At 30.4% G+C, this 14,727-nt stretch overlaps 1 protein-coding gene across 3 annotated transcripts in view; it reads left to right on the forward strand.

Annotated features, from left to right (window-relative positions):
- Nucleotides 1-13,199, forward strand: part of LOC149420521 (transmembrane protein 120 homolog) — a 31,905-nt gene extending 18,706 nt beyond the window's left edge. The window contains exons 7-8 of one of the 3 annotated variants that reach the window (XM_089636757.1): nucleotides 1,207-1,296; nucleotides 9,800-13,199. In XM_089636757.1, the coding sequence (XP_089492883.1) occupies nucleotides 1,207-1,296; nucleotides 9,800-9,850 (141 nt within the window). In that variant the 3' untranslated portion in view covers nucleotides 9,851-13,199. Of the gene's footprint in view, nucleotides 1-1,206; nucleotides 1,297-6,391; nucleotides 9,774-9,799 lie in introns of those variants that run through there. The other 2 variants (XM_089636756.1, XM_089636755.1) reach the window with 2 other exon arrangements.
- The last annotated feature ends 1,528 nt before the right edge of the window (nucleotides 13,200-14,727 follow it).

Consider the following 14,727-nt stretch of genomic DNA (forward strand, 5'->3'; position numbering starts at 1 on the left):
AAATTGCTTGAACCAGTGTAGATTTTCCGAATACAGACTGATAATGAATTTCATTATAAATACATGTGGCGGCCAATTAAAAATCCTGTAAAACTATTTTAGATGTTTTGAATTGTTATTTAAAAAAATTGAATATTATACAAGCAATCGGCGTATTAATGTGATTTAAAAACAAAAAAGGTTTTGTATCTAACATAAAAATCTACAAAAATTCTAGCTGTGGTCCAGCAATATTGACGGCCGGCATAGTCCAGTGGTAACGCATTGGACTGCCATTCCGAAGGTCGCGGATTCGAACCCGGCGTGCGCAAATAAATTTTATTTGATTAATTTGTGTTATTTAACAATTAATTAATTAAAATAATTTATAGTATATTTGCGGCACGTTCCAGAGTGGAAGATACTACCAGTATCGCCCTGGTGTAAGACCACCATTCAGAATTGAAACGTTGCTCCAAATGGCTTTAGCCGTGTTTAGTGACTAGATCTGAATAGCCAGGTAATTCCACACCTTCCTCTTTCCCTTCCCCACTTACCTTCAGCCTCACAACATCCCCCAATTGGGGATGCCATAGTCTCACTGGCTCCAGACGGGAGCAGTTGGGACTCTCGTGAGGTATTCACTATAAAAAATAAAAAAAAAAGTCACTAAGACCGGTTGTTTCGGACAATTTGAACAATTCATCAAATTTCAACGTTAATTTGCGAGTTCTGTGAAAGTCCTGTTCAAGTTCTGATATTATATCATTATACGCTAGTTGCTTGACAGAACTGAAATAATAACAGAACTAGAAAATATCTTTCACAGAACTCGCATATTAACGTTGAAATTTGATGAATTGTTCAAATTCTCCGAAACAACCCATCCTAAGACCTACATTACAACCTCAATTTATTAGATAAGTCGTTTATGGGGAAGAGTGAGAGGTTACATTGGACCTTTCAGCATTATGCTTTTACCCAACACGTCATGGTCTTTTGGGGATTTGAAATTGAGCGTCACATGTGTTATGCTAGGTTCCATGACAAAACAGATAAGCTAATAAAAAGAACAAACCAACCTATTCTTTTATCATGTTCTGTTTTGTGTTCTAATATGAATTAGAAACACTTTTTGTGTTAATAATATTTTATAGCAATGAATTTTTCTGTTCCCTGTTTTTACCTTGTTGTGTACCACATTCTGTCTGACCCGTCTCCCGCTAGGTCCCAGCGCTGAGTTTATCTTTCCTCGTGTTGTCGGTGGGAAACATCGTCACCACACTGATGGTCATCCCGCAGAAGTTGTCCGAGCAGGTAGCGTAACCACGCCTCGCCCGGATTGCACTATACCGTACTAGTACAGTCCCTAGACGGTGGCCAGTGTCCGTAGGCAGCTAGCCGCAGCATGTGTAGCTGTCTCTGCTTTTGATGTTCACCGTGTTTTCATCGCGACTCTGCCGTCACGCCCTAATCACAAAACGAAAAATCACTCTTCAACTAACAGCTTGGCGTAATATTCTAGAAATTTATTCAAATGGTATTCATTATTTATTTCTATGGCAACACCAAGATACTCACTTTGTCTTTGAAATTTGTTCTTTACATTCAAATTTCTCCACATTCGAGTTTGACAGTTCATTTTCAACAAACATCAAAGTTCAAAGGGAAAACAGCATACATCCATTTTTTTACATTTTTTTATTTTATTTTACAATTTTGATGTGTGAATTTGTTTTTAAATCTTCTAATAAATGGCTATTTTGATTAATAAATATCAGAAATAAAAAAATGCCTTTCCATAGAATTACCTTCCTTGCAAAGATTAAATAAAAAATGTATTAGAACATTATGTAGTTTCTATCTCCTTTTGGAAAGTACCACTCATTTTTTAACACCGTTTGGTAAAAGTAAAAAAAAATGCTCTTGGATTTTTGTGCGTTTTTAAGCTTACATTCATTTTCCTACGAATCATCTTCGTGTTGCCATATAAAATATTTTAAACGATTGCAGTGCCCTCAATTTTTGTCTATTATTAAATGTCAGACTGTATGTGTTCAGATATTCAGATTGCAGACAGTTTGTCCAAAGTCATTAATCTTCAGGCGTTTTTTGTTACAAAATAGTTTTATTAATTATTTTCTAAACACTTAACTCACTTACCGCGTGAAGGAAAAAAGAATATCATGTTATGTTATAATAATAATAATAATAATAATAATAAGAATTTATTCCAGAATTTATGTCCCTAACGTTCAATTTAGTTTCCCTTATCCATTGCTTAAAGTGAGAGTTCGGTTAGATCTGATAAAATTGACAAAAGTGAAGTTTAAAACCATTTAAGGCATTAAAATTAATGTTATTTTCAAGTAAGATTTTGGTTAGTAAAACTATGTTTGTTAAAATCGATGGAAGCTGCAAAGAAAAGTGCAGCTTTATATTCACATAACCAAAACCAGGTTTATTGGCATTAACTAAGTCATAAATTATCTGGATTATCCCATGCATCATTTTATGCTTTGATAACTAGATAATTGGGATGATAAAATACAAAATAGTTGAAGATATATATTTTTTTTGTTTTTGAACATCATAATTATTACAAGTATGATGTCATTGGACAAACTGTTTAGTAAACAGATTTTAATTTACCATTCCATTTGTAAACACATCCACATAATGATAATGTAACCCACTGTTCGCAGGGAAGCAATCAATTATTAGTAAGGAGTAAAATTTCATCTCGTGATTTGGGCATTTATTTTAGCACCGCATGATGTCTACACCGTGTTTCACGTCCGTGCCACTAAACTTCAAGAAGTTCACTATAATCTAAATAAATTCTAATAAAATTTTCAAACTGAAATTAATCGTTATTTAAACAAGAAATACTTTTTACTTACTGTGGTTACACACCTCAGTTAGATTAACACATATTTGCATCCCATCTGGAAGGTGAGTAACCCACCTAAATAATTATAATAAATAGTCAACTTTATAATATAACGCCTTTTAACACATTGACGGACGCTTGCCGGAAAACAGAGGTTCGTGATACGACACATGCTGTCTTTTGTCACAGGACACGCGTTTTGGAAAGTCGATGAAAATCAGTAATAAAAAGTTTTCGTCTTTGGGTGTGACATTGGAGGGGCCCCACCACTTTTCCAACGATGGTATAATGAAACTGATTGTTTACCTCCTTCTTCGTACACGTCAAGACGCTATTTTTTTTAATAAAACGATTCTACATATAATTATTATGAATGACTCTAAACCCTCCCTCTTCGGGAGTTATACTATCAAGTATAGAAGTGTTTGCACTGTGACACCAATATACAAGCTACAATAGTGCTGACATAAGCAAAAAGGCAGCTGGAAACTTTCGATAATCGCATTCTTCTGATGTACTTTTTTTATTTTAATATGTTGATAAACATGAAATGGCTCGTTTTCAGAATGTGACCATTGAAAATTTCCAGTTCCTTTTTTTCTTACAACGGCAGAAAACAAAACTTGACTTCAAAGTCTGTTGTGTCATATCGCATCCCTGGTAATAGACACAAATATATATGTTCCATAATATCACATCTCCTCTAAAACAACGTCAATAGATATTGTGTCCGTGAATGTGTTAAATATTCAATCACTTCAATGAAGCTTTATATAGGCAGGCAGCCTTTTCTGAAAAGCTATTAATTTACTCTATAAGTTTTTAAAACTAGTTTCTGAACTCAGAGTAAACGGCAAACATTAACCCAGTGCGTTGAATGCTGTCCACAAACTCGGCAGCATTCATACGAAAGGGTTCTATCAGTTCATAACATTTTGAACCCAATGAAATTAGATTTAACAAAGATAGTATGGACCTAAAACACGGTGTATACTGAAAAATTGTTTTACTTACAATATTATGTGTTTATAATAATTTTAATATTTTTATATTAATTGACTTTCGATTGATTAGCAGTAGCTAAATAATTAATTTTTAAGTCTGAGCTTGACTGACTGCTAAAATATTTTTTGATTGTGTTTCACTAGCCCAGATTTTGGCTTTTATTTGTTTTATTGTTTTTAATAGTATTTGTAACAATAATATGAAGAATGTGTTTTTGAGGTTAGGGTACATACTTACAAGCTTTATTGTAGTATCTGATACAGATTTTAGAAGAAAAAAATCTGCTTTGGGATTTGGTATTATTAGATTAGATTATATTATCCAATAAACACTACATATAATGATATAATTTTAGTAGTTTGACAAGGGTTTGGTATTTCATTTGTTATTCAAACATTAGTTATTGGTTACCTCATAGTGTTAATTTCTTGATTACTGGATAAGTGGACTTAAAAATCCAGTTTTAACCCTTCCTCTGCCTAAAGTACATAATACCCTTAGATATATATTTACATAAATATGTATGTATGTTTATACTTACTGTACTTTAGGGCTTTGCGGAATTAATATTAAAAATAAAGCTCAAGGGAAGACATTCTTAATAAGTGTATATTATGAGACAAAATAATTATAATACTGTGTGGATGTAGTCAATATTGAACCCCTCAGGCCTCTGGCACGTTGACCGTTATATGTCATATATTTCTCTAAAGACGCTGTCAGGTGGTCGGAGAATTTGTTTGTATTTCCGCTGTGCAATAAAATAATAATAATAATAATTTCTGAATGTATCCGAAAACTAAAAACTTATTTTTTGAAAGGTGATAAAATACACTTTCAAATTTTATTATTAGAAAAAAACATATAATTTTTTTAAATGCAAAAAAGTTTTAAAAATGGCTCAGCTTAATTATTTTCATCTAAACACTGAAATAAAAATACTGATGATAAAAAAAACACACACACATTATATTAGAAAAATATATTACAAACATAACAGTAATGTCACTTTTTTTTGTTATTTATAAAAATAATTAATAAAATTTTCAAAAAGTTTATTAAATTTTTCTCAAATTACAGTCAAGACCTTTGGTTTCATAGAGGTGTACATTTCAATTATTTTGTGGTTGGTTACCTTCTAGATTTGAATATAAAGCGTGGTGTTTTTTCTTTCTAACACTGTTTAAATTATATTTCTCACCATGACAGTAAGGGAGATACAACGATTTCTATTTTTTTAAATTTTTTTATTATTAATTTTTTTAAATTTTAAATACATAAACGGCTATACTTCCTTTTACATTTTATTAGACCATATGAGCTAAAAACGAACAGATTGACTCAATGGATAATAGCTGTCTGTTCCTAAATCCGAACAAATTATCCTGAGGGGATAAATAAATAAAATGTTGTGTTAAGAATAAGAAGATAATAGTAAAATACGTAATGGTAGTAAATATGCGTACTTGTTAAACATTTTCCTCCTGTATTTTCTACACCAAACTACTTATTACATAATATTGTCCGTAACTTTTTCTTACATTATCTCAATTTTATTCAAAATAAAGTATGTGCATTAGGGTGGATAGCAATTTTATTACAAAAATAAATTGTTTTAAAAACCAATGTATTATGTACCTATATTAAAAAAATTGTGCTTCATCTTGCAGTAATTAGAGTAATTCAGTGTTCAATTTTTTTTGTACTTGTTAAAAGTATTTATCCAGCCTAATAGATATTGTTAAAATTTAATAATAAAATCGCTTGTGTAATTTAACTTACCTGGATCTGATTTTCTTTATTTTGATATTTGATTGTATTTTCTTTATTATATTAATTTAGCATGTTTTGTGTTTTTCTTTTCTTTTCAGTGATATGTAGTTAACAGTCTTTTTTATTGTTTTCATTTGTTATATGATTTTAATGCGTAGAGTGTTTGTTTATTTTCGGACAGTTAAAAATGAGAGAATTTTTTAAAGCTACCGAAAAACACAACAAAAAATTGCCACAATTTTTTTCCAAGCAGAATCTTCTATTGATGAACGTAAAGTGAAGTTAATTTTGACGTGAAGTTAATTTTGACGTGAAGTTAATTTTGACGTGAAGTTAATTTTGACGTGAAGTTAATTTTGACGTGAATTTAATTTTGACGTGAAGTTAATTTTGACGTGAAGTTAATTTTGACGTCTAGTTAATTTTGACGTGAAGTTAATTTTGACGTGAAGTTAATTTTGACGTGAAGTTAATTTTGACGTGAAGTTAATTTTGACATGAAGTTAATTTTGACGTGAAGTTAATTTTGACGTTAAGTTAATTTTGACATGAAGTTAATTTTGACGTGAAGTTAAATTTGACGTGAAGTTAATTTTGACGTGAAGTTAATATTGAAATGAAGTCAATTTTTTTTGTCCCGAAATAAGCAAATACAATTTCCTTGACTAATACCTAATTTCCCAGTATGTGCTTATTAGTGTAACTGCACGCTTGCTTGATATTGGTGTACTAATGCTCTAGGTGCCGACGATCGCCGCACTGTTCTTCGTTTTGTTTGCCGGCAACATGGCCACCATTCTTCTGGTGTTGCCAGAGAAGTGGAAGAGCAAGGTTATGTTGAGGTATAGACTGAAGGCGCTAGTGGCCATGTTGAACTTCCACAAAAATCCTTCGGTACGTTTTGATGTTCAAAATTTTTTTTTACTGTTATATAAAATATTTTTTTTTTTACAAATTGTTCTTTCCCCCTATCGAAACGAGCTTACTTTCTAGCAAGATTAAATATTCAAACTTAATGGACTTTGCTTCAATTAGATTTTGAGATTGATTCTTGTCTAATACAACATAGATTGACAATAGAGTGGAAAATATCCTCTCTGTATAGCCCTGATGAGACACACAATTCAGAATCTATACTTTGCTTGAAATGACTTTAGCTATATTTAGTGACCAGATATGAACAGCCGGGTACTTCTAAAACTTCCCCTCCCTCACTTCCTCCAGTCTTACAAAATTCCCTACAGTTAAATTTTGTAGTTTAGTATAAGTATATAAGATGAAAGTCATTATTTGTTAAGGCCCCTTAGTAAGCTTTCAAAGATGAATGGCCCAATATTAAAAAAAAAACTTTTATTAATTAATCAAAATGGTGAAAATATTTAATAAAACACGATTTGTTTGAAATAGAGTGAAAATCTCTCCACAAATGCTTTAGTTGCATTTAAAGATACACTGTGATTTTTACATGCCCATAACATATTAAATAACAGAACAAAATGTGTTTTTAAAAATTTCAGAGCTTTGCGATTTTTTTCTATCGAGGGAATTACATAATATGTAATAATATTATCTTCAAAAATAGAATAGAGAAACTTATTATAAATCGGTAGGAATTGGGAATGCAGAGGCTTAAGGCGATGCAATGCAAAGTAATGCAAATTCGTGTGTTAAGTGTGAATTTCAACCTTATCGTCATACGTGTAAGGATTGTGTGAATTCGTCTGTTTCCGAAAGTTAAACGTTGAGATGGATCGCTTTAAATTAAAAATATCATACATTATGTATAAGTAAATTGGACTGAATAGCATTTAATTATAAAGAACGTTTACCTGAAATGAATAGGTTTCATTTAGAAGCAGCTGATGGTGACGAATGCGCCAATAACTCTTGAAGGTTGTGATGAATTGAGATGACATTCGTCCATCTCTCGCAGTTATGACCTATAACAAGTTAAGTAAATAGTAACAGGGATTTTATTACCCGCTATTTCCAAATGGAACTAAGCCAAGGAAACCATTTTGCACATGTGTTAAGTATAGTTTGAATGTTGGTTTTATCGTAGAGATTTAATTGTTTTTGATGCTTTTGTGTGCTGTAGACTTTGGTAATAAAATTAGATGCGTGTTATGCGTTATCAAGCACTCTTCAATGCGATATTAATGCTTTTAGTGTTTGTTGTGTAACACCTGACCCATTTTCTTCTTTATGCAATGCCATCTTTCATTGTCAAGGAATACATATTTAAACATTCAATTAATTTAATCAAAATCGAAATATTGGGTTAACCTTTTTAACAAATTCTATTTCTGGGATACATTCTAATAATGTTATCTTTGTATTTATTCTTGCATCGAATTGACTTTAATACACAAGATGTTTAACCTCTAGGAGAGTATGGCCGTACCGTGTATGTCCATAAAAAAATCTGCGCAAAGGAGTATGATCGTTCATCGTACAGGATTGTTTGTAGAAATCCTTCTATTAATAATATTAATTTTTAATAATAAATTTAATTTTTTTTTGTTAACACACTTCACGCGGGCAAAAACAAGGGTCCAATTTTGAGAAAATGGATTTTGTTTTCAACAGCTACATCTTAAATTAATAATACTTGATTTAAATGAAATATTTGAATGGTGCTCATCACACCCTAACTAATAAATTATTGTCTGAAATTAAAGCCTATTTTTGTCATTTTTGTAAGTTTATGGACAACTGAAGTTAGAGTCAGTGTTGGGCCATTTAGTGATGTTTTAAAAAATGAACTGCGTATTTCATTATTAAAAAAAATTGTTTTAATTTTAACGCAAATCATGACAAAAAAAAACAAAAAATATATGCATCTCCGGCGCGATAAGTGTAAGGATGTATTTACGCGTTCTACAGGTTTAATATTGTTTCCTTTTGATAAAATATTCTTCCATGCAAAAGACAAGAATTGAAGAATTGGTTCACATTTTTTAAATTCATATATGTACATATAGTTGGGACTCTTACAAAGAGATTGATATAAAATTATCGGACAGCAAAGCCTTTTCCGTCATTCAAGAAGGCTTGGCGTAAAAGGTAGAACTACCCTTCCCGCCGGAGGTGTGTTAATATCTGATTAATTCGGCTAATTTGATATTATATAGGTACTTCTTTAACAAAATTAGATTTTTTTTAATACATATTATAAATACTACATCTTTTGAATGGTTCCATGATATTTCATCAAAATGACAATTAAACACACCTTTAAAAAGAGATATAGAGTCATTAAAAGTGATGAAACAAAAACTAGGTTAAATAGGTTACACAGGTGACCGGCTCTCTCATCAAAATGACAGTTCAACACACCTAATAAAAGTGAACCTTTTGATCACTTTCTTCTCTCAAAAATTCACTCTCCTAGAGGTTAAATTTGCAATGTTTAAATTTGAGCCATGGAGTAGCAAAACCAGCTCTGGAAATATTTTGCTGATTTCAAGATAGTCGCAAACACGTCGGTTGAGCGACAATGGCTAACTAACATTTTAGCCAAATCTAGTTTTTAATAACCAAAAGCCACTATTAGTATCTTTACAGGGTCTTTTATCATGAAGCAATTTCTTTCAATGATAAACGACATTGTAAAGAACACTAGGCTATTAAAAATGCAATTTGGCAAAAATGTTAACCACTTATCGCTCTTACCCACAATAAATTTTCTAAAAAAAAACTAACGCATATTTATGCTTAAGTTACATTGTTATTTTAATATTCAACGAAAATAGTGTTATTTTATTTACGTTCAATTGTTTTAAATGGATTTTTGCAATAATCTCGAAATCAGCAAAAAATTCCAGAGAGGGTTTTGCAAAGCCATGAATGATCGTTCATTTAACATTAACCTGTATTGAATTTGTAAAGTTCAATCAGATATTTTTAAATTTTACATTTTATTAGTGCTGTAAGCTAAAAACAGTCCATTATTTAAGCAACTGTGTTTTTTTTTATAAACAACTTCATTAATTACTTAACAAATAAATAATATTACTTTTCTTCGTAATTTTTTTTTTCAAATGTCTCAGGACTTGTATAATATCTTCCCTTATTATTCTGAACTCAACTACTAATTTTCCTTCCTACTAATAATCTTCCAATGTCTAAACTAACATTATTTTTCAGGGGCAGGACAAGAAACCAAAATCACCGAAGGAAGAACTAAAAAATGAGTAAATTTTTTAGTTTTCTTATTCTTCGCTAGACGTGGGATATATATTTATTTGATTACTTTTCAGGAGACGTCTTTTCCGTTAACATACATAAAAAAATAACATACATTTTAGAAATAACACACAAATTAAAAATCCTTGATAGTTGTATTTATCAAACACCGTACATTGTAAAAGCATGTTTGTAGTAGTAAAAACTTGTTGGAAGAAGGAAGCCATTAACCCATTTTTGATATATATGTATTATTAATAATGTTGCTGTCAACCGGTTCTAATTACGTCTGCATGTATTGCATTTTTTTAATAACTTTAAAAAAAAATACATTGTGTGTTTTGTAATTTATAAATAATTAATTATCGTCGAAAATCTTATTGTATCTTGTATTTTCCCAATTTTGATAAAAAAAACTTCATCCCCAACTTATTGTAACTTGTATTCTACTAATTTCGATAAAAAAAAATTGTTGTGACATTTTTGTAAAAAATACATAGTTTGTGCATTCTGCAAAGCAATTATTGTTACAATCATAGTATGTAATTAATATTTCAATGTTTCCATAAAAAAATATATAAATAAAGATGATGGAAAAAGAATGTTTTCTACCGAGGGGTAAATGGTTTTTTTTAAATTAAAGGTCGAGCACTACTCAAATTATCGTTAGAGCTTACGAATCCTGAAATATGCGAATGAATTTTAAAAAAACTTACATAATCCTTTACAAGTGGCACTGGACAACATTAATGTTTCTACTGGCTGATTCAATTAATTTAACTATCAATATTTTGATGAACTTAAATGGAAACATCTACTTGTATTATGTAATATTTTGTACAGAGTTCATCATATTTTATAAAACCCAGTGAACTTGTTTACCAAAGCATTCAATTAACAAGTGATTAAAATTTACGACTGTTTATTTTTGATATGTTTGAATATTAACCGTGTTTGTGTTATTTCATAATAAAATAATGTAGTGTCGAACGGGATGAATCCGTACTTGGCAGGTGAATTCAGACAACGCCTACAAAACTGCTGAAGAACATTATGGTCATCTTAACTAAGGAACTTTAAAGCTTGCCAAGTGGGCATTTCCAACGAGAGTTATTGATGTTCGTCTACTGATAAAAGATAATTTGAATAGAGTTGGGATATTGGTTAAGCGATAAGATAAATCTAGAAAGGAATGGGCGGCACCGTATTTTGTGCGTCACCGCAGCAAGAGAGTGCGAAATGGATTGACCAAATGACTTTAAAAGAATATTTCAAGAGTTTGAAAAATATTCCCCCAGAAAATGTATTATTCTCTTTGTGACTAAACTAATTTTCTTGATGACCTGGGAAAAAGCAAAGTTATTATTTTCCACTTATGTCAACCCTTCTCTATGCACAACATTTGAAAATTATATTTTTTTTGTTATTAGGTGTACATTCTCCGCATTTCATAGCTGTCCTGATTCACCTTGCTTGAAGTGATGAATTCAGACACTTCTAAAATTTTCAAGTACAATAATAACATACTTACAAAGATTGACATATTTTAATTATTTTGTATATCCTATTCGTTGGAAATTAAAAAATATACAAAATAGGGTCTGCTTCATCCCTTTCCACTGTAGTAATTAATTAAATCATAGTTGATTATACAATTATCTGTGCAAATAACAGAGTTACACTAATTTATTCATAATATTCTCGTTTTGCAATATCTACGTTAATATGTATCCTGTATAAATGTTTTTCCATAAAGGTGTTTATATATTTGTAACTAAATATGTATGTTTAAAAGTTTGGCAGAATATGGGATCAAGTTGCTATGTATAAGAATTATGCAATTCGTCTCTAGGAGATTGGTAGACTGTATGCTTTGAATGTTTGAAATAATACACTAATATGTACATACAAAGTAGATACATATTATTTCATAGAAGCTTTTGGAGTCCTTCAAATACCAGTGGATTGATACAGTAAAATCGGCACCATAACACAATTAATTATAAAAATTGGTGAGATTATTGAGATTCTGCTTATAAAATAGCACTTACCATATATATTTTGTCAATGAACACTCGACAATATATCCTATATATATTGTTTATGAATAAAATTGATTCCTCTGACATAAGCCATTATAAAGATGTTGTATTTTTTCAAATTTATCTGTAAGGCGGTGCAATTGAGTTTTATTTTTATTGGATTTATATAATCGTTAGTCACATGCTCTATCACTATTTATAAATTAAGAATGTTAAAGATTTAGTAAAAATAAGTGGTGGAAAAGGGTTGTGGATAGGTTTTGTATGCTATAGGTCGAGTATTTATATCAAGCGGTTGTCTTTTACTATAGTTTTTTTGAATGAGAGATTGATTTTAAAAATATTACATTTTTAAATCTTTCAGTTTGGAACACACTTTTCTTGATGGATAATGCAGAATTTTGTAAATGGACACTTTAACTTTGTGTACATCACTTTATTTGTTATCAATTTTGATGTACACAGAGTTTCATTTCTAAATGTTTCATCACAAAGTTAATCATTTGAAATATAATTGATTGCAAACAAAACAAAAATTCAATGATTATTAACAATAATAAAATGCAACAGGGTATGCCGATGGGTCCTACCTTATTTTCACTTGTCGTCTGATTTTTTTATTACTAGGTAATGGTGTTTTTTTTAATACTCTATGACTAATTACTTTTAAATGCTTTTACTTGAATTATTTAGTATTTTTATTATCTTTATTTTATATTTTTTTTTACAATTTATTCTGATTGTACTAAATTCTGGTCTCATCATATTTTTCTGCAAGCTGTCATTTTTTCAAATTATTCTATGAAATGAAAGAAGAATGACTAATAGAAAGAGTTTATTATTCTTATAGATATTTATATATTTTGTGCCTAAAACATTTTTTTTCTGTTCCCTTTCATCTTTTTCATTTTCTTATGGTGTGATATTTGGAAGAAGTATGTGTTAGGTATGTGAACGGGCATTTTGAACTGAAATGCAATTTTTTAATAAAATATTACCTACATTAATAATACCTAACAAACCAAAAACTATATTTATTTTATATAAGCATTTTAATGGTGTACTTCCAATATTCAGCAATTGTTGTAACTACGTATTGATATTGAAAAAAAGTAAATTGGTTAATACACTTTTTGTAGCGTATTAGTTATTGTATTAGAATTTTCACGATGCATGACAAAAACCACTAATTACAGGCATAAAATAATGATTGTAATAACTGAACTGTTATCTCCATAGACTTTAGCTGTACATTATATTATTTTATAAGTCTGCAGTTAACTTTTTATCTGTTAATAAATATGCGTTATTTAATATTTTGTGGTGTTTTATTCTTAGAAGTTTATTTAAAATAAGAACATGACGGCGTATTGATAATGGTTTTATCGTAATATGAACTTTTCATCGCTGCCGGATTGCAATTTATACCTATCTTAATGCATTTTAACCTTTATAACAGTAATGTCATCCAAAGAATTTTTCTCGGTTAGGAAAAGTTCATGTAAATAGATTTTTCTAGTAAGAAAAGGGAAATGTTACACATTTTTATGGTTTTTTAATCTACATATTCTTCTATCTTTCTCTCTATAAATAAATATATAGCAAACCAAGGGGTCCTCAGAGGGGAGGAGGGGGGAGCCATTCCTCTTAAATTTAATTTAAGAGGAACGACTGCTCAGCCTTTTTTTTATTTATTTATTTTATTTGGGATGCCGACAGTTTCATAATTTTCATACAAAACTTAATTATGGATTTAATGTCGAAATTTCTGACAAAACTGAATTAATTACCTACAGAGAAATTAAAAGAACTTATAAAATTGCGATTACCGCAAATTAGACCCAATTCCTCAATTATCTCGGAGCCTCTGGAACTATGGCATGCCCAACTGGATAAGTGACTAGCAAAGGAAGTGGAAACTCTGTTGTAACTTTACAAAGACACGGAAAAACGCTGCAGATGCAATTTTTTATACGGCATCTCAAATAAGGATACATACGAGTATGTGTAGGTGAAGCGAGAGGAATATGAATTAGTACATTCACCAAGACACTGAAAAAACGTAGCAGGTGAAAATTTTTTTAGGTTGGGGGGAAAGAAATACAAAAGTCAGTACCTAGTCTTATAATATTTAGACAGAAATCCTTTAGCATTTTCATAAATAGAAATCATTTAGTATTGTTCAAAACGGAACCTTTAAAACATAGGTAGTAGAGTGGACTATTGGATTCCCACCCAGGCGTCGCGAGTTCAATGCTAAATAAGTCTTCCATCATTGCACAAGCAACATTTTCCTCTTACATAAAAATGTGAAGTATTTTTTCCAAGTCAATGTGTACCATTTCCGTAGCATCCCCAAAGATGACATATTATGCCAAGGAACTTATTTCCTATCGGGACCTCCTGCTCGAAGTTAACATTAAAAATATGTAATTTAACCGGTCCCTGGCCGGGCCCCCCTCCGAAGTTGGGGCGCTAGGATGGGGCCACTGGAGGAGTCCGGCCCTGACCGTGATGATGCATTACGTCTGTATCTGGCGTCTGTATTTTATACCTAAAGTACATTTTCATTTACAGTCATGCATGATGACTAAACTATTCTAATGACATGTTATGTTTCAAGTAACCTTTTAATTTATTTGATGTACCTACTTTAATAATAATTAATAAAAAGAATTATTAATTAATTTTATTACGTAGAACTCCATTTTAATTCGAAGTTTTTCCTTTATATACTTACTCAATAATATTATTATTCAATTTATAAGAAAGTGAAATTATTAACAAGTTCTGCTGTGTAATTATTATTTATCGTAACAGCTGTTTCACCTTCTGAAGGTATTATCA

This window comes from Hesperophylax consimilis, chromosome 10 (genome assembly GCF_061612785.1).
Source record: "Hesperophylax consimilis isolate HC1 chromosome 10, BYU_Hcon_1.0, whole genome shotgun sequence".
Classification (NCBI taxonomy): Eukaryota; Metazoa; Arthropoda; class Insecta; order Trichoptera; family Limnephilidae; genus Hesperophylax; species Hesperophylax consimilis.